The 18,801-nt window shown below is 50.1% G+C and overlaps 1 protein-coding gene across 1 annotated transcript in view; it reads right to left on the reverse strand.

Moving 5' to 3' along the window:
* Rasa3 (RAS p21 protein activator 3) overlaps nt 1-18,801 on the reverse strand; it is a 101,431-nt gene that overhangs the window by 35,080 nt on the left and 47,550 nt on the right. The window contains exon 3 of the mRNA XM_075986237.1: nt 4,644-4,747. Within this exon, the coding sequence (XP_075842352.1) occupies nt 4,644-4,747 (104 nt within the window). The remainder of the gene's footprint in view (nt 1-4,643; nt 4,748-18,801) is intronic.

Genomic DNA, 18,801 nt, shown 5'->3' on the forward strand with positions numbered 1-18,801 from the left:
CTAAGCCAGCAACACTAGATCCTGAAGAGAGGAGCCTCACCCCCACACCTCAGAGAAAACCAAAAAAAAACCTTCAAGCACCAAATCCTAAAAGGCCTTCAGTGCCTGAGAAAGCATCCCAAACCTGAGAGCGACTTCAGATCCTCAGAAGCCTTCAGCACCTCTGAGAGATCCCCAAATCCTCAAGAGGGCACCCCTCTAGTGAAGGGACTAGAGCCTGGCAGTGGCCTGTTGGCAAGAACTGGCTTCTAGGGAGTAAGCACTGTACACTTAGAAGGGCAAGCTCCCCTTATTGCCTGGACTCAGGGCCTAGAGCCTGTGCCAAGCAGAAGTCATGAGTCAGGAAGGAATTAGTTTAAACGTGAGGAGGGCAGTCACCACACAACCAACGTATAGTTTCCTCAGGAAACAAACACAGATGCAACCTGGTCAATGGTGCTTTCGTGGCCGACCTTCCCAGGCTGAGCAGCATGGTCGAGGGGAGCCCAGAGCAGACAATGATTACAAACTACAGGCAAGCATCTAGCACAAGAGCCCAGGCCCAAGACTCTCAATACACTCAATACAGCAAAAGACATGGCCGGCTGTGAGAATGACTAAACCCCATAACTAAACACTGACATATTTAAGATGGCAGATGGCTTCACGGTGAGTAGCTTGCTTGACAGGGAGTTTTCACACACCGTGCCTGCCCACCACCAGGAAAACCACCTGCCCTACTTTCTCCCTTATAAAACACCTGGATTAACAAATTTCACACATTCTTGGAAGCCATGGCCCAATTTTTCCTTGGCATGTTTGGGATGCACATGGTTTGTTGGGGCTGAAGAGCATTCATGGTCTGGCCTCTCTCCAGCTGACTGAAATGCTGGGACACGGACTGCTGGCTGTGGCTGATCTGGGGTTGTGTCCTTTACTAAAGGAAGTCACAGCTAGCTCCAGCATATGAAACAAGCAGAGAAGAGCCCTCTGGCTACCCTGCCACACTCTTCCACCGGCTCCCATTAGTCCTACCAAAAGGCCTAACAGTTAGGGATACGGCACAGTTGGTAGAGCGATTGCCAAACACACATGAGGCCATCGATTCCATGTCCAGTATTCGGCAAAACCTGCACAGCAATGTGTATTAATCTCGGTGCTCGGGAGGCAGCGATAGAAGGACCAGAAGTTCAAGCTCATCCACTACAGAGCAAGTTTGAGGATGTGCTAAATGAGGCCTTGTTTAGGAAGAAAAAGAAGAAGAGGAAGAGGAGGAGGGGGAGAAAGAAGAAGAAAATGAAGCAGCAACAAAACCCTCAGGCAGGCAAGTGAGCTACACAGAGAGCACTCTGGGAGCTCAGGGCTCCTACGGGCCACACTGAACTGGCCCACGCAGGAGAGGAACGTAGGTGGGAAGCCTACAGCAGAGAGCAGAAAACACTACACAGACACACGGAGTACATGTAGGAGGAGGTGCGGTGGGAGGAGGGATGAAGAACACAGTCCTCATGAGGGGTGCCCAGGAAGGGGAGGTGGAGCCTGACCACACACAGAGCTCACAAGAACAAGGTCCAAACAGTCTGAAAACTGGGGCCCTATCACGTGTCCCCAACAGTTTACATCTATTTTCTATTTCTAACAATGCCATGCAATGCTACTGAGGAAAAAACGAGATTCTCCAGCTGATGCTGAAAGTGGAAACGTGGCCCCACAGTCACCTCAGCTCCTCACCCCCACAGCTTAGCCAGTCCTGGGCACTCCTAATAGCAGCCAACCAGTGGCTTGCACGCAGAAGCCAATTTACAGTTGTCACCAGACAGACACGCAAAACTTGGAGAACCACAGCCCCTTCAGGGAGACTGATGGGCACTCGGGTCCTTTTGCGTCATGCCCCTCACACGGTGGTTCTCAGTGGGAGCCATCCAGTAAGCACAGTGCAGCCTGTCTGAAGAATTGGCAGATCATAGTGCTTCCCCACCCCTGACAGAAGGTCCAGGAGGCCACAAACACCAAGCGGACACTAAGACATCCCACTCAGAGAAAATTAAGAGATGCACGATAGGGAACGAGAGGTGCACACAGGAGTTACCAAGGCACGGACAAGAAAAAGACCAGAAGGGAAGAATCCTGGAGGTAAGTGCCATCTAGGACCCCGAGTACCAGACTCACCAACTGACATCTGCAAAATGAGTAAACTAATGAACAGCACGAGTGAACGAAGCAACTAAGTGTACAACGCTGGAAAAGCACAATAGCTATGACCAACTTCTCCATTTCCCACTTTCTCGGCAGGCTCAAGTTAAAGCTCTATGTAAGTATCTACATAGGCACACACGTATGTGTCCACATGTATGCATTCCTCCAGCACACTGACCAAGGTCAAGCGTGCACCCAAGGCATGACTACAATAAACAAATTCCTGCCCACAGGCGTCATATAAATGGTGAAATACAGACAGACACACAGGCGAGACGCCCTGATGGCAGATGTGGAGGAGCATGGGGACAGCAGGGCAGGGACGGGACAAGGGCTGAGTCATCACAGAAGAGACAGGCTGAAGAGCAGTGAGAGGAGAAAGAGTGTGCAGGGAGGTGTGAGGTGAAGTGAGGTGAGGCCTCTGTGAGGCGTGAGAGTGAGCAGAGCGAGGCTGAGTACACAGAGCACGCGGAGGACTGGTGTGAGGGACAAGGTGAGGGAGATGTAAGAAGCGAGTATCCAGTGGGTGTGCGGGAGCACGGGGTCAGATGTGAGGAAAGAGGCGAGGTGATATGGTAGATATGAGGACCATGTGTAGGGGTATGAGGACATAAAGGTTGAGTGTACGGTCAGATTCAGTGGTGAGATGGGTGTGAAAGGTGGGGAGCTACGTGGTATAGGAGATGAGGTAAGGTGTGCGTGAAGGGCGAAGTAAGATGAGGTCACTTTGGGGGTGACATCTGGTGTGACGAGAAAGCAATAAGGACAAAGTGAAGTGGGGTGTGAGGGCCATGGTGAGGTCTGTGAGAGGGTCACATGAGGGGCAAGATTAAGCGGATGAGAGAAATGAGTAAGAGGGTATGTGCTGGTTTAAACGAGAATAGCTCCAATAGGCATATATGTGAATGCTTGGTCCCCCATCAGTGGAACTGCTTGGGAAGGATTAGGAGGTGTGGCCTTGTTGGAGGAGGTGTGTCACTGGGAGGAGGGATTTGAGGTTCCAAAAGCTCAAGCCAGGTCTGGTCTCAGTCATCACCCCACTCCCACCACACCTGCAAGCTCCCCGCTATCCTGCTCCGGTGCCATGCCAGCTGGCCACCGCGTTCCCTACCATGGCGATAATGAAACAACCCTCTGGAACTAGAACCAAGTTTCCAGTTAAATGCATTCTTTCATAAAACTTGTCTTGGTTGTGGTGTTTCCTCACAGCAAGAGAACAGTGACTAAGAAGGGGTGTGAAGAGCAGAGAGCCTAGGGCTGAGCATGAGGAGTCTATGCCGTCAGCTGTGAGGGTTGAGGTAAGACGGGCTGAAGGATAAGACAAAATGGGGTTGGGGTGAGGAGCAAGATAAGGGGGGCTTGCAGGGAGAGGTAAGGTGGGGCATGAGGGGTGTGGCTAGATGGAAAGCAAGGGTCAGGTGGCTGTGTGGATAAGGTGGGTCCAGTCAGAAAGTTAAGGAGGCATGGCTGTGACGGTTGAAGGGTGGAGTCTGTCGGGGTAGGAGTGAGCGTAAAGTCAAGAGGGAAAGAAGTATGAGGTCAGGTGTGGCAATGAAGTAAGGTTCTGATCCTCTTCCATGTTGACATGAACCCACAGAGTCTCTCATGGAGAAGTCTGGAGCTTCCATCTGGCCACGCTCAGATCGGTGCCCTCTTGGCTTCAACAGTATTCTCCTCTGCATTCCTGTGACTCATCATCTCAACTAATATGGGACCTCAGTCAATCCAGAGGAAATCACTTCCTACCTTGAACAATGTAGTTCAGGCAAGCACAACATCGCCTGTCCACTCGCAGTGGGTGAGCTACCCTCACACCGGGCTCCTGTTTTGGATAATCTTGGGTTCAAGGGAGTACCAGAATAGAAACCAGCCTTTGGCTGGCCCATCACCTGGACTCCTCACATGACTAATGTCTGGGAGAGTATCAGGACTGCTGCCTTCTTGAAGTCACAGGGAAACTGAGGCTCGGAGACATAGGGGTTAACGTGGACTTCATACATGTCTGACTGGCCCCGAACTCTCTCCCTGGCCTTTGCGTATCCCTACCACTATGCTGGAGTTAGGGATGAGAGAAGCCTAGACCAGAGAAGGCTTGCAGTCAAACTTCCCTATGGCACCTGGGAAGGAGCGCTTGATCTGTCTAGGGACATTTTGGGACACGCTTCAAGCTAACCTTAAGGAGGCCCTCGTCAGTGTGTTCCAGTGGCAAGTGCTTCTGCACATTGTCAGACCAGAAGACAGGATGGTGCAAGAGGCCAGACCACACAGGCAAGCCTCCGAGCGACTCCCATCAGGAGTGACTCAGTGCCACACGGCCTGTTCAGGAAGGCTTCGGATTAAACGCTAATCTCCTCCCAGTCTTAAGGGCAGCAGGTGCTTAGGAGAGGCCTGCCATTTCCAGCAGGATGAGATCCTGTTTGTCAAAGCAAGAAAACACCCATGTAAGTACCTACCATTTAAGTACCTACCTATGATGGAATCCCTTCGGAAAACATCTCTGTCAAAAATGTAAAAGGACAGGTGACGGAAACTCCGAGGGATTTCACAGTAAAAGTCTTCTCCATAAAAGGGGCTAGACAGACAGACAAAATGCACACTGTTAGAATATGTGTGAACGAGTCCTCGCACAGGCTGACATGTCCGGGGAATGGGCTTGACCAAAGATCAGAGAACTCAATGGGGGGCCCTTGCCATTAACAAAGCTATCTCCAGTGCACTGACCACATGCCTCAGCAACCTCACGACTGTTAGGGAGACCTGACAGTAACGGGGAGGAGGGTGGCTGAGTTTGTGGAGGCATCAAAAGGAACACACACCCTGACGTTTCAGACATGCTCCCTCCCCGCAGAGACCCGCCTGCCCTTGAGTCCTGCAAGGAGGGAAGCCAGTCCCATGGCAGACTCCCACTGTTCCCGTGGCTCATCAGCCCCCTCGTGAGTCACCCCACAGCTGCAACAGGCCTACAAATGGAAAGTTAAAATAAACCGACGTTCTAATTAAAGGGGCAGAAAGCCAGAGGGCTTTGTCACTAAACAAACTTCCCATTGTTCTGGGCTAGGAAAAACCGGCTCATGACACGATGAGGATACCACCGGACCTGGCGAACTGTGAAGGAAACCCAGTGACCTCAGTGAGACATGGGGCCTCACTTGAAATCAGATGTGATTCCAATCCCATGCATGGTCATGGCTGAGGTCCGAAACAGGAATGATGACTGTTCAAGGGGGAACCAAGGTGTGTGCCACAATCGGGGACGGCAACAGGACAGCACACGAGGCAAGGACCATTGGCATCCATGCGCAAAGACTGGCTCACCACCATGCAGGATGAACTTGAAACAGATCACACGCAAACCTAGTGGCTAAAACTACGGACTTCTCAGGAGTCCATGGGAACAAAGCCGGGCTTGACCTGGAGTTAGGTAGAGATCTCTTAGATGTGATATCATAAGAATGATTGCTTAAAAAAAAAACAGTTAAGTTAGGCGAGCAGAACATAAAGCATTAATTTAAGATGTTTATGCTGGGCACTAGACAGATGGCTCAGTGCTTAACAGCACTTGCTGTTCTCCCAGACAGAGGATGTGAGTCTGGCTCTCAGTATTCACAGTGGGCAGCTCACAACAGCCTATAATTCCGGCTCCAGAGGATCCAACACCCCTTTCTGGGGTCTCTGGGTACCTGCACACACGCGTCATACATACACAGACACACACCCAAATAAAAAATAAAAGTAAGTCTTTATCCTTTAAAATATATAAAGCAGAAAACCTTATGCTTTAAAAGATAAAATTAAGAGTGTAGAAATAAGAGAGGAGGGAAGAAAACATAACTCAGCTATTTGACAAAGGGTTCGTAACCACAGTAAGCACAAATACATCACACTTAAGTCAAATGGTCAAGAAGCATATGAAACACATCAAATATCACTAGCTGTTGTGATTTGAATGTCTCCCCCATTGGTCATATGTTTGAACACTTAATTCCTGGATGGCAATGCTACCATGGAAGGTTGTTTGGGGACTTTTGGGGCTATTGCCCAGCTAGCAAAAGCGGGTTCCTGAAGGCAGGTCTCTACTTCTGGTCGCTGTCTGAGCTCTCTGCCTTTTGATCTGCCAGACGCCAAATGGCAGCTGTTCCCACCAGATATCTCATCATGGCAATGAAAAAAGTAACTATTCATTGACCTTGAGGAAAGAGAAATTAAGCCAGGATGTAGAGAGCTGCGTGGAGCCACACCTGATGGTGATGTAGAGAGCTGCGTGGAGCCGCACCTGATGGTGCTGGCTCCCGCCCTCCGCGATCCTGAAAGCGAGTGCTCTCTGTGATAATCAACTCCTATTAATGGCTAAGGCCTGACTCATGCTATTACCATGCAATGATTGTCAGCTGCTTGCATATGCATGAACGTATGGGCAGTGCCCACCTGGCAATTCGGGGTTGGCGGCCTATGCCTTTTTAAGGGCTGGGAGAGGTTTGCCCGGGGAGAGAGAGTGAGAGAGATATCTTAGATTGTCAAAAGATCCTGAATAAAACTGCTTACAAGAAGAACTCCGATGTTCCGTCTTCCTTGCTGGTCGAGGCGGGTGTGACACCAGGACACACAGGTGAGCCTTCCACCCTGGCCTCTGGGTGGGACAGCAATACTTAGTGTTCCACCCGGGGGTCAGAGGAGGAGCTCGGACACCTTCCTTCTCAGGCCAAGGTCTGCAGACAGACAGCTCTGTCTGTATGTAGCACTGTTTAGTATAATTTGTCAGAGATGGGATTAAGTTTACTTAAGAAACTACCTCTTTGCAATGAAAACAAACTCCTCGAAGGGAAATCTAAGATGCTGAAGCGGCTTTGAGCATTTTGGGTACAGAGAAGGAGCAACTTAAAGACAACAAGAAATACCATCTTATCTTTCACAGAAGCAGGATGCCCAAGGACTTTCACCCAGAATTCTTTAGGTTAACGATGCCTAAGGAAATTGCACTTGGCCCCTATAGTCAGCCTTTGTTTCTTCTGTACGTGTGCCAGACACAGATTCAACAAGAGAGCAAGGCCTTGTGTAAAGCTCCAGTCCCCAGCCTGGAGTACTGATCTCTCGGCTCTACTGTGCTCTCTGTAATTTAAAACCTTAAAAACAGTGTGTTTTCTACATGATAACAGTGTTTCCCATGAAACACTGGGAGACAGAACCTCCATGTCCAAGTGTGTATATGGGTGTATAAGTGTAAATAATCCTGTGTGTGTACCTCTGGGGGTGGTATGTGTACACATGCCCATAGACGCAGCTGTGAGTGTGTGTGCTACACTGGTGAGCACATGTGCTTGTGGACACACATACGTGCAGATGTGCATGGGAACCTGTAAATATGTATGCATGCACACCTTCATGTATGTGTCTACGTACTCTGGATGCAGCTGTGCCTGCCCCATATGCACACATCAGCCCATAAAGTGCATGTGTGAGCCACAGGCATGTGTAAAAACACAACCGATGCATATCACAGTACACAGCCTTTGTAGCATGGATGAAACCTGTCCACCTCCCCATGAAGCCACAGAAGCTGAAAACTAATGAGACTTTACAAACAAGACCCCTCTTTATTCCTACTTAGGAACGTTCCAAGAAGATGTGTCATGGTGGAAACAGCCCATGCTCCACGGGCTTTGGTCCAATAACAAGAAAAGCGATCATCAATCCTCAACCTCAAAGAAAGGAGCACAGAACAAGCCCAGACAGGCACTGTGTCATCCTCTAAAAACCCTCAACAGCCACAAGAACTACTAAATGGCTCTATTTAGCAGCAATCATAAAACCTTTGGGTTTCTTTTTTAAGTATGAACTAGTTCCTCCGCATATACCTGTGTCAACACTCAGAGGGATGGAAGCTGAAGGGCTTATTTGGGTTAAGACACTTGGATATCCAATCTCAAAATCATCTGACATTTCTGTTCCCTCTGCGTAGCCTCTAGGAAGGACCTCTGAGAACCAGGCTCTAGTGACTGATCTTTGGCGCAATCCTTGGTCACAGCAATTCTTGCCACATCTAGGGTCCCACTGTAACCCACCTCCGGAGAGGTCCAGATGATATGTCACTTAGCTTTATGTTATAGTATGTCCCTACAATAGCAATTATCTGAGATGACCAATATACAAAGATAAAGCAATTATTTGGGCTCAGAGTTCTGCAGATTCCAGTCCATGACTGTTTGGCTGGTCGTCCTGGGACTATGTGGGACACATCATGGCTGGTTGTCCTGGAGTTATGTGAGACACATCATGGCTGGTCGTCCTGGGGTTATGGCTGGTTGTCCTGGGGCTACGTGGAACAGATCATGGCTGGTTGTCTTGGGTGTATGTGAGACATCATGACAGGAGCCTGTGACAGAGCCAAAGTTTACTTCACATCAGGACAGCAAAGGGGAAAAAGAGGAGGGGCTGGGGTCTTACTGTCATACTGGGTATGCCTCCCATGAGCTAAGGACATCCCAGCGGTTCCAATACAGCAGACAAGTGGCCCTTTGTCTGATCTTTTTGTAATTTTTTCTAGTAGTTTCAACCACCTTAAATGTGTTTTCTTCTCTTATTTCATGTTTCTTTGTTTTGTTTTGTTTGAGTTTGTGTGGGATTTTGTTTATCTGTTCGTTTTGGGACAGTGTCTCACCTAGGTTGTCCTAGGGCTCACTACATAGCCTAGACTAGATCTAAACTCACAGTGATCCTCCTGCTTCAGTTTTCTGAGTGTTAGGATTATAGGTGCTACCACGCTTGGCATTCTCTTATTCCATAGAACTTTTTAATTTAAATTGTACTGGTTAAGTTGCCTGCGGGTCACCTCAAACACTTTGGAAATTAAGGTGGGATCCTGGCAGATGAGGGAATGATTTCATCAGGTTAAATTTTTATGAACTGGTCTGATCTGGTAAACGGAAGAGAGAGAGAGAGAGAGAGAGAGAGAGAGAGAGAGAGAGAGAGAGAGAGAGAGAGAGAGAGAGAGAGAAGAGAGAGAGAAAAGGCAACTCCATATCTGAGGAACACGGTGCCCTCAGAGAATGGAGGTCTTTCGGCTGAGCATGGAGGGAGGGTGCTGCTTACCAAGCAGATGGCCTGTGGAGCTTCGAGGTTGGGCCACTGTGAGGGGAAGAGGCTGATATGTGGGGCAGGAAATGGGGGCTCTCTTGGACTTTCAGTGGAATGAACTTTGCTCTAGGCATGGTACCACGCCACAGTCCTGTCTCTGCTCCAGAAACAGAGAAGGCAAAATGAGTGGACACCAACCTACCAACTATAAATCCTCTAGCAAATTGCTTGCTCCCAGAGAGTGGCCCTAGATTCTCTGGTGTTCGCTGAAGGTGGGTGTGAGATTGTCAGCAGCACTCTCCGTAGCCAGTGCTGGACGTCACACAATAGCCTCTGCATGTGGCACTCCACGACCACCAGACACAGGAGAGATGCCAGCTGTACCTGCTCTAGCTGAGAGGTAAGTCACAGGGGGATAGCAAGGACTCCAGGATGAATGTCAGGGACTAGAGCAAACTTGGACTAGGTGCCAGCTTCATGTCTCCCGGGTCAACAGACCTTCTCTTCAAAGTCAGCACGTATCCAGGAAAGCGTTACCTTTGTGACAAATCCACAATACAGTTCACATGCAAATTTGGAGAACTGCCCATATTTCCTTCCTTCTGCTATATTCCCAGTTTGTGGACTTTTGGAAACAGGAGACATCCATGGGAAAGAGTCTTACCTTTCATTTTAACTAACATTAATGAATATCTTTTTTAAAAATGAAAAATAAAATTAAAATACAGATAAAATTAAAAAAGAATGAAAATCTATTATGGCTACATCGTTAAAAAAAATATTTATATTTAAGGCCTGGTCTATTGTGATAGTGCACGCCTTTAGTCCTACCACTTAGGAGGCAGAGACAGGAGAATCTCTGTGAGTTTGAGGCCAGTCTGTTCTATATAGAGAATTCCAGGTCAGCCAGGGCAACATGGTGAGCCCCTGTTTCAAAAACAAACACACAAACAAACAAAAATAGCGCACGAATCCAGCAGTGCTGGTACACACTTGGCAGGCTGAGGCAGGTGGATCTCTGGGTTCGAGACCAGCCTGACCTACAGAGCAAGTTCCAAGACATCCAGGACTAGACAGAGAAACCCCGTCTCAAAAAAAAAAAACCAACAACAAAAACACAGTACGATGGCTATTGAAGTGAGGTCCTGGGAACAGAAACGCTGCACCAGCTCTGTGAAGGTGCTCGTGTACATGGTATTAGGAGGAAGACCTAGAAGACCTCATTATCACTCACAACTGTCAGGTGACCCACAGCGCCACTCCTAGGTACACACCTGGGAGAAATGAAATCTGAGCAAATCAGAACTCAAACACAAATGTTCCCAGCACATCAGCAAAAAATAAATAAATAAATAAGGAAAAGCCAGGGTTGTGGCGCACACCTTGAATTCCAGCACTCAGGAGGCAGAAGCAGGAGGATCCCAGTTTAAAGCCAGCCTGGTCTATAGCCAGGGCTACCCGGAGAAAGCCTGCCTCGAAAGGAACACTGACGAAGGAACAGCTCCATCAGAGGGTGTGGAGTTCAGCCATTGAAGACAACTCAGCCCTGTGTGTGTGACACCGTGGATGAATCTTGAGACACTGGGTAACGACGAGCCACACAGAGCTCCACCGCTATGAGACAGATGCCTGGGATGCCAGGCACAGGGCACATGGTGACGGTTACAGGACCCACACTTCTTTGGGAAAAGTGAAATATTCAAAAAGCAGCTGTGGTGATGGTTACAGAGGCCTCCAAAGCTCCCCCAAAGCCACAGAGCTGAGATTTGAAACGGTTGAAGTAGATGTCAGTAAATTATATTTCAATAAAGCTATTTTTAAAACAAAAATATAGCCAGATGTCAGGAAACTGGAAACTAGAATTAACGCTCTGGGATAAGACCTCCTAGAATGTGTTGCCCTAAATATACACAGATAAAGACGTGGAAACAGCTACCCGAGGATCTTAGAGGAGAAGTGGGATCGCCACACACGTTCCGGCACAGCTTTTCCTTTGCGCCATCTTTACGGCCACTTTCAGGATAAGCAAACATAATACCCGGAGCCAAATGTCCCCATGATCACCAACAAAGCCACCAGACTCACTCACCGGTGGCTTTTCCCAACCTTCACAGCCAGAAGCAATGTGACAATACTCAGATGGGGGTCTGCACAGCTCCTGCCTGCTCCCAGAGAACCATTCCGAGGTGGAACTGTTGGTGGAGAATGCTCTGATGTTCTGGAGGCATCATGCCACAGAAGCTTCCAGAAAGCATGAGCTGGCTCACGTCCCAACACACCACGTCATGTCAGTAGAGTTAAAGTTGTACAGGAGTGTGGCTCTAACCCTAGGTACCCCCGTCTCCAAGCACCAAGAAATAAATTTGGCTCAGTTGATAGCAAGAGGAAATAAAATGAATGAAGAAACTATTTCATTTAAAATGTTTAAAGGACAGGTGAATTTGAGATTCTTCCACATACTTATGAGCTTTTAAAACTTCCCTTTTCTTCACGACTTCAGCCCATTTTCCATTAGTGTCTCTTCCTCTCTCTCAGGATATTGACCCATTAGGAATGTTTGAATCTGCGTTCCAATAATTCGCAGCATATGAGGGACCCATTTAAAAGAAACACGCCCCACATCTGTGAATATCTCAGCAGGCAGAGGCAGGAGGATCTCTGTGAGTTCGAGGCCAGCCTGGTCTACAGAGCAAGTTCCAGGACATCCAGGACTACACAGAGAGAGGCCCTGTCTCAGAAGTCCCCTTTTTAAAAAGCAAACACAAGCAAACAGACAACAACAACACATTAAGATGGCTATGACCAAAAGCAAATTCAAGGTGAGGCCCTGGGAACAGAAATGCTAGCGGTGACCCGAAACCCTCTGCCCCCTACTCTGAACAGCTTCACCAGCAGGGACTTGGGCCTCACAGCTACGGGGCCGCGGCTGTCCCAGCCTTACATAGGGCCTACAACGAAGGAGTGCCCACAGCAAGGACCTCCAGTTTAGGCAGAGACACCCAGGCTGTGGCGAGCTACATGCCAGGTTTCCTCCCGGGTTGCGCGCTAAGTATCAGGCTAGAAGCAGGAAGAACCAGGCACACCGGCCCAGGGCCTCCACACCCTGTGTGCTGGGCTCTCTCATCCATGGGAGTCAGTCTGTGCCCTTTCCTGGGCATCCGAGTTTAAAGCATATTTTCGAGAAAGCAAAAGGAAACAGGCTGAACACGAGGGAGGACAGTCTTCTACCAGCCTCCTCCCAGGGCTTCCCTGTGGACAAAGCCTCCTTTCTGCGGCCCTCAAAGGGGCACACAGTGAGGGTGCTTCCCTTCCCAGGCACTGCTTAGCCACAGTTGTGTCCACAGAGGCTGCCTTTGTCCAGGCTGCAGCCAGTGGCAGGAGAGCCATGATAATGCTTGCCAGGCGACCCCCATTTCAGCTCAAGGGTTCCAGAAACCTCTTTCCCAATAGAGAAAAGACCCACAGGGAAGGGCTGGGACCCTCATTCCTCATTGCTGTTTGACAAGAGGAAATTAATCTAGCCAGCAGCTTCTGCCTTGAGGCCACCGGAATGACAGACATGCTGTCTTTTACCTCATCAAAAGGGAAGAAGCCGGGGGCTCAAAGGAGTTTCACAGCATCAAGGAACTTCCATGAAGAAAAGGAAAAGCTGACAATGGGCCATTATCTCCCAGTGGGGCCTCTGGCCTGAGCCCTCTGAATACCTCCTCCCCTCTTTCTCCCTCCCCTCTTCCCGGAGCCCTCTGAACCCCTTCTCTCATAGCCTTCCAACTTCTCCTCCTTCCACTGCCCACAGGACTGGGCACAGGGCTCACACAAGCCTCACTTGGGACCTGCAGAGAAACCACCTAGTCTTCCTTGAGTCATTTCCCCGACATCTACTGCTGCCCCACCCCATCCCAGCTGCTTGCTGTGTGTACCTCGTGACAAGTGACATTGGTCATGAGAAAATGATAGAGCCGGGTCCCCAGTGTCCTCCCTGGAGCAAGTTCCTGGGCCTATTTCCCAACATCTTTAGCGAGAAGGGGACTTAAGGGGAGGGGGAGGAGCGGGCCTGCGTGGAAAAGGATAATGGAAACAGGGTGGGGCTCTCTGTGCCTGGTCTTTGTGCCCCAGCGTCTGGGGAGATACAGACAAGGCCAGTGTCCAGGAGGTCCTGAGGCAGAAGCCACATGACTCTTGGGCTCTTCGTCCCATGGGATGGAAGCAGCTCTCTACAAAGAATCCAAGCCTGTTTCTCAATGGTTGAACATTCAGCTACAAAATAGATGCAGGGTTAATCACTAATTAAGAGCTAGATTAAACTTTCATTAAAGCTCACGGTATATCAAATGTCCCCAGGAGATAGGCTGGGGTGCAGCAAGGCTTCACTCAAGTCTGCCTCTTTGGTCCCCTGAAATGTGATTCTTAAAGCTTTGGGGAGCTCACATCACAGGCAGCCAGGAAGACAGAGCAGTCAGATTTAACCACTGGTGCACACCAGAGCCTCTGGGCAACTGCTACCAGAACAGCCCAAAGAGAATCCACACACCGGGGAAACACAGTGGAAGAAGACCACCTGTCATTCACTAAGGAACCAAAAATGTCATGGGTGGCTTTTGGAGCACTTACACATGGACAGCGGAGACCGGGAACAGAGGGACCATGAGTATGAGTCATGGCGCTTCTATACCAGGCTAACTTCCTGCCTGGTGTCCTGTATTTCACAGCCTAGCACCCCAGGGTTTTGGCCGGAAGCCTACCATGCACTGGCTACAGGGTACTTAAGTGTAGTCAAGACGTGGGGTAGGATTGTTTATCTTGAAACTCTGGAACATTGATCTGCAAATTTTCAAAGCACAGACCTGCTGAGAAGCACAGCTCGGCTGAGCTCCTGACTCTTGGTCTGAGGTTGGGGGTGAGAAATGTGGGCTGGGTTTCTGCCTTGACCTGTCTTCAGGACCAGGGAGCACCTGTCACCTGCGTCATTAGCCCTGGAGCTTTGGGCTTTGGGTAGGTATCGGGATAAAACAAGCCTCTCACTCCCAGGTTCTTTCCTCTTAGCCTCGCCTTGTGCCCAGACAAGAACACTCTGATGCTACCAAGACAAGATTCCCAAGACCCACAGTCTGGGGGACTGAAATAGCCAAGACCATGTCATAGGATGAAGTCAAGGGCACAAGGGGACCTGCAGTTCCTGAAGAGGCACCCCACAGTTCTCAGAAAGAGCACAGGCAGTCAAGATAGAGGGAGAAGGTCAGAGCTGGGCCAAGTTCTTTTGCACCTCATAGGATAGGGACCTGCAGTCCCTCTTCTGAAACTTCCTGGGTACCAGGAGGTGTCCATGAGGGACACAAGCTGATAAGCCACGACTTGGCCTGGATGACTAATATTGTCAAAGAATGCAGTAAGTGCTTAAAGTTTATTACATAAAAACAAAATGGCATTTGCGCCCAGCAGCTGTCCATGGTGTAGAAGGAACCTCACAATCCAACCCAGGCGTGCTCCCGGCCCAGGCGTGCTCCCGGCCCAGGCGTGCTCCCTACCGACCCAGGTGCTCCTGACCCAGGTGTCCTCCTGACACAGGCATGCTCCTGGCACAGATGTGCTCCTGACCGACACTTGGTGTGCCCCTGACCCAGGGTTGCTCCTGACCAACACTGGTGTGCCCTTGACCCAGGGTTGCCCCTGACCCAGGGTTGCTCCTGGCACAGGTGTGCTCCTGACGCAGGCGTGCTCCTGGCACAGGTGTGCTCCTGGCACAGGTGTGCTCCTGGCACAGGTGTGCTCCTGGCACAGGCGTGCTCCTGACACAGGTGTGCTCCTGACACAGGCGTGCTCCTGGCACAGGTGTGCTCCTGACACAGGCGTGCTCCTGGCACAGGTGTGCTCCAGACACAGGTGTGCTCCTGACACAGGTGTGCTCCTGGCACAGGTGTGCTCCTGACACAGGTGTGCTCCTGACACAGGTGTGCTCCTGACACAGGCGTGCTCCTGGCTAAGAAAGAATGCCGAGAAGCTTTAAGGACAAAGTGACTGAGGGCGTTGTAACTGAGTGTGGGCTAAAACAAGGCATCGGGAGTAGAGAACTTGGGGTCACATCCATAGGAGAATATACAGTGGCTTCCTGAGCTGTTGAAGGTCCACCCTAGACCTGGAGAGGCCTCTTGGGGTCATTATAAACCCGGGAACTCTTAGGCTCGGTTCAAATGACCCAGGAGCCTCCCAGTTGGCCGGACCCTTGGACAGACAGCACAGCCAAGTGGTAAAATGGTAAGAGGCGCCAGCTCCTTCCTAGGTCCCACAGTAACTCCCTCCAGGATACTGCAGACACAAACCAGGCCTAGGTTAAGGAAACAGACATTTACCATAGGATCATCTAGATACCTTGGTGTGCGTAACCACTTTCCAGACCCCAGAATTAGAAAGACACAGACCGGAGAAGCCATGGCAGGCATAGGCCTTTCCATGCTAGGGGCAACCATGGCTCTCACCCTCTCGTACCAGCATCTTGCTCTAGAACCATCAACTAGAAGTCACCGTGAGCATTGTCCTTACTCCCACCAAGACTCATAGGGTCTGCCCTGGATTCCTGCGAGGCAGTGGCCTTCCTTAAGTCCCTAGTACCCTTGTCTGGACACCTCAGTGCCAAGGGCCAGAGCTGCCCACGCTAAGACTGCCTCTATGACAGCCCTGAGTGCGCATTTCTCCCAGTCAGTGTTTCCAGCCGCAGACCAAGACCAGGAAGAGAAGGTACCCCACCTGATGGAATTTTCTTACAGCTATGGGGTGCTGGTCCTTTTGAAATGCTCGTTCTTTATGGCAGCAACACACCCCTGCACAGGTCCGACAGCAGCTCCCTTTCTGGTTGTTTCTATCTGGTATGGAGTTGTGCTGGACATTTTGAACACAGCAGCCCTGAGATGCCTTCAGATACTTCAGTGAACGAGAAGGTGAGGAGTGACCTACCCGCACAGTTAAGGTGAAATCTCAGCTCTGCTAGGTCAAGAGTGAGGAGAGCTCTGTGCGGTGGCGTGGATAAGAATGGTCCTCATAGGCTCATGTACTTGAACACTCAGTCACCAGGAAGAGCATGGGATTGTTGAGAAGGCATAGGAGGTGTGGCCTCATTAGAGCAGACATGTCCCTCACTGAGTTTTGAGGTTTCAAAGCTCACACTAGGACCAGTCTGTCTGTCTGCCTGCCTGCCTGCCTTTCCCTGTGTGTCTTTCTCTCTCTCTCTCTCTCTCTCTCTCTCTCTCTCTCTCTCTCTCTCTCTCTCTGTCTCCCTCTCTCTGTCCCTCTCTCTGTCTCTCTCTCTGTCCCTCTCTCTGTCTCTCTCTCTGTCTCTCTCTGTCTCTCTCTGTGTGTGTGTCTCTCTCTCTCTGTCTCTCTCTGTCTCTCTGTCTCTCTCTCTCTCTCTCTCTCTCTCTCTCTCTCTCTCACTCTGCCTGCTGCCTGTGGATCAGGACGTAAAGCTCTCAGGTAACACTTGGCCAAGCCTGTCTGCTTCCTGGCATGATGACCCAGTTAGATGCTTTCTAAGAGTTGCCTTGGTGGTGTGTCCCTTCACAGTGAACACTGACTACATCAGGGGCATGTCTGGTGGGACACAGCTTTTGACGATTTCGCTTTCATTGGGGGAGTGCTGGGGTCAGCGAGCTGGGCTTGTTCTCCCCGGTGTGTCCCTCCAAGAACTGACAGCAAGGGAAAGGGATTTATAGGAGAGCACTCTCCAGGAACACTGGTTCAGTAGCAAGAGCAAGAACACTGGTGTGTGTTGGGGGGTGGGGTGGGGACCAGCTCCCATCAGTATGGGAAAGGCACACAGCACGAACTCTGAGAAGGCATCCACATGAGTGAAAGGGGAAAAGAAACTTAGCTTCCTCTCGTCCTTGCGCAGCCTCTGTGTGGCTCTGCACTGAGTCCCAGTGCACAGAGGGACTCCCGGGGAATGTGTTTTGTGAGCGCTTCCCTCCAGAGGACCATGCCCAGCTCCTGCCACTCTCACCAGCCCTGCCAGGCTGCACATGTGCAGTCGGACCAGTTCAGACTTGCAGTTATGTGAGTCTTCGGTTTCCTGCAGGAATGCTGCCAAATCAGTGTCTAATCTAGAGGGTGATGCTGGTGCTGGAGGGGAGCCATGGAGAATCTGTTTCTGGAGGTTGATGCCAGGAAAATGTTTGATGGGCATAGCTGCCCTGTGTGGAGCAGCACTGTGGGATGGTGGCATCTGGCTATAAGCTCTCAGTCTGGACCAGGGGCTCCACTTGCTCTGTCCCCCTGCTTATCATTATCACAGGTGCCATTGGGTCTGCCCCTCCTGTCTCTCCCCTCAGCTGCTGCTGCTGCTGGGGCCCACCCCTGCCCCAAAGCCACACCGAACCAGGGCAGGACCTGGGCCTTTCAGGTTTGGCTACTCTGTGCCCGCTGCTGCCCTCCTGAATCCCCATCTAGTAAGCTGTGCCACGGTCACCACACTGTCCTCCACTTCTTGAAACGTCTTGCATTTCCAATTTCTATTTCAAATTTGCCTTCAGTTTTCTCTTCAGGCATGTCCATGAGAAATGTAATTCAGTCACCAAATTTTCCATTTAGGTTGTTGCATTGTTCATTTCTACAAATACTACCTTACAAAAACGTTCTTTAGAGCCTTCTGTCCTGCTGCAGTATGTCACTATCTGATGTGGGGCTCCCTTCTGTATGCTATGAATATATTTTATTACCATTGGTTATTAAAGCAGCTGTTTCGGCCAATGGCTTAGTAGAGTAAAGCCAGGCAGGAAATCCGACAGATATATAGTGAGAAAGTAGGCGGAGTCAGAGAGGCGCCATGTAGCTGCTGAAGAAGAAAGACACCAGCCGCCAGCCAGAACCTTACCAGTAGGCCACAGCCTCATGATGATTCACAGATTAATAGAAATGGGCTAATTTAAGATGTAAGAGCTAGCTAAAAATATGCCTAAGTTATTGGCCAAACAGTGTTGTAATTCATACAGCTTCTGTGTGATTCATTATTCATGTCAGGGCGACCAGGAATGCAAGAGCTGTCTCCGTTTACACCCATCTGTAGCCCCCACAGGAGTTTATCACTCCAGCTACCAGTGCATTCATACACACACACAAACACGCTTTCTTTGCACACCTACCCCTTCTAGTTCACAGTCTTTGGAACTTGATATAGGAAACCTCTTTGAGATTTTGATATTGAAAGAGGTGATTGGATTTGCTTTAAAGAGCCCTTTGTTGCCTGAGTGGATGCTGATTCAGCATCGAACTGGAACCCATGGATCAAGGCTTTCAGGCCACAGATGCGGACTCAGCACCAGGCTGAGGCAGCACCGACCACAGCTTACTTCTTCCACAAGCCATTGGCACATGTAGCCCAGTGGCAGGGCAAAGGGTGTCAGCCTGCAGGTCTACCAGTGTAAGGAGCTGCTCAGCTGCACATGATGTGGTCGCACAGACCCACACTTGAGGCTCCTGCCATAGTTTTTCTAGGTTCACTTCTGGGGTTATCAGTTTGAACTTGGACCCAGTTTTCAGCTGGCATATTTCACCCATAGCCCGAGTCAT

This window comes from Microtus pennsylvanicus, chromosome 9, assembly GCF_037038515.1.
Source record: "Microtus pennsylvanicus isolate mMicPen1 chromosome 9, mMicPen1.hap1, whole genome shotgun sequence".
Taxonomy (NCBI): domain Eukaryota; kingdom Metazoa; phylum Chordata; class Mammalia; order Rodentia; family Cricetidae; genus Microtus; species Microtus pennsylvanicus.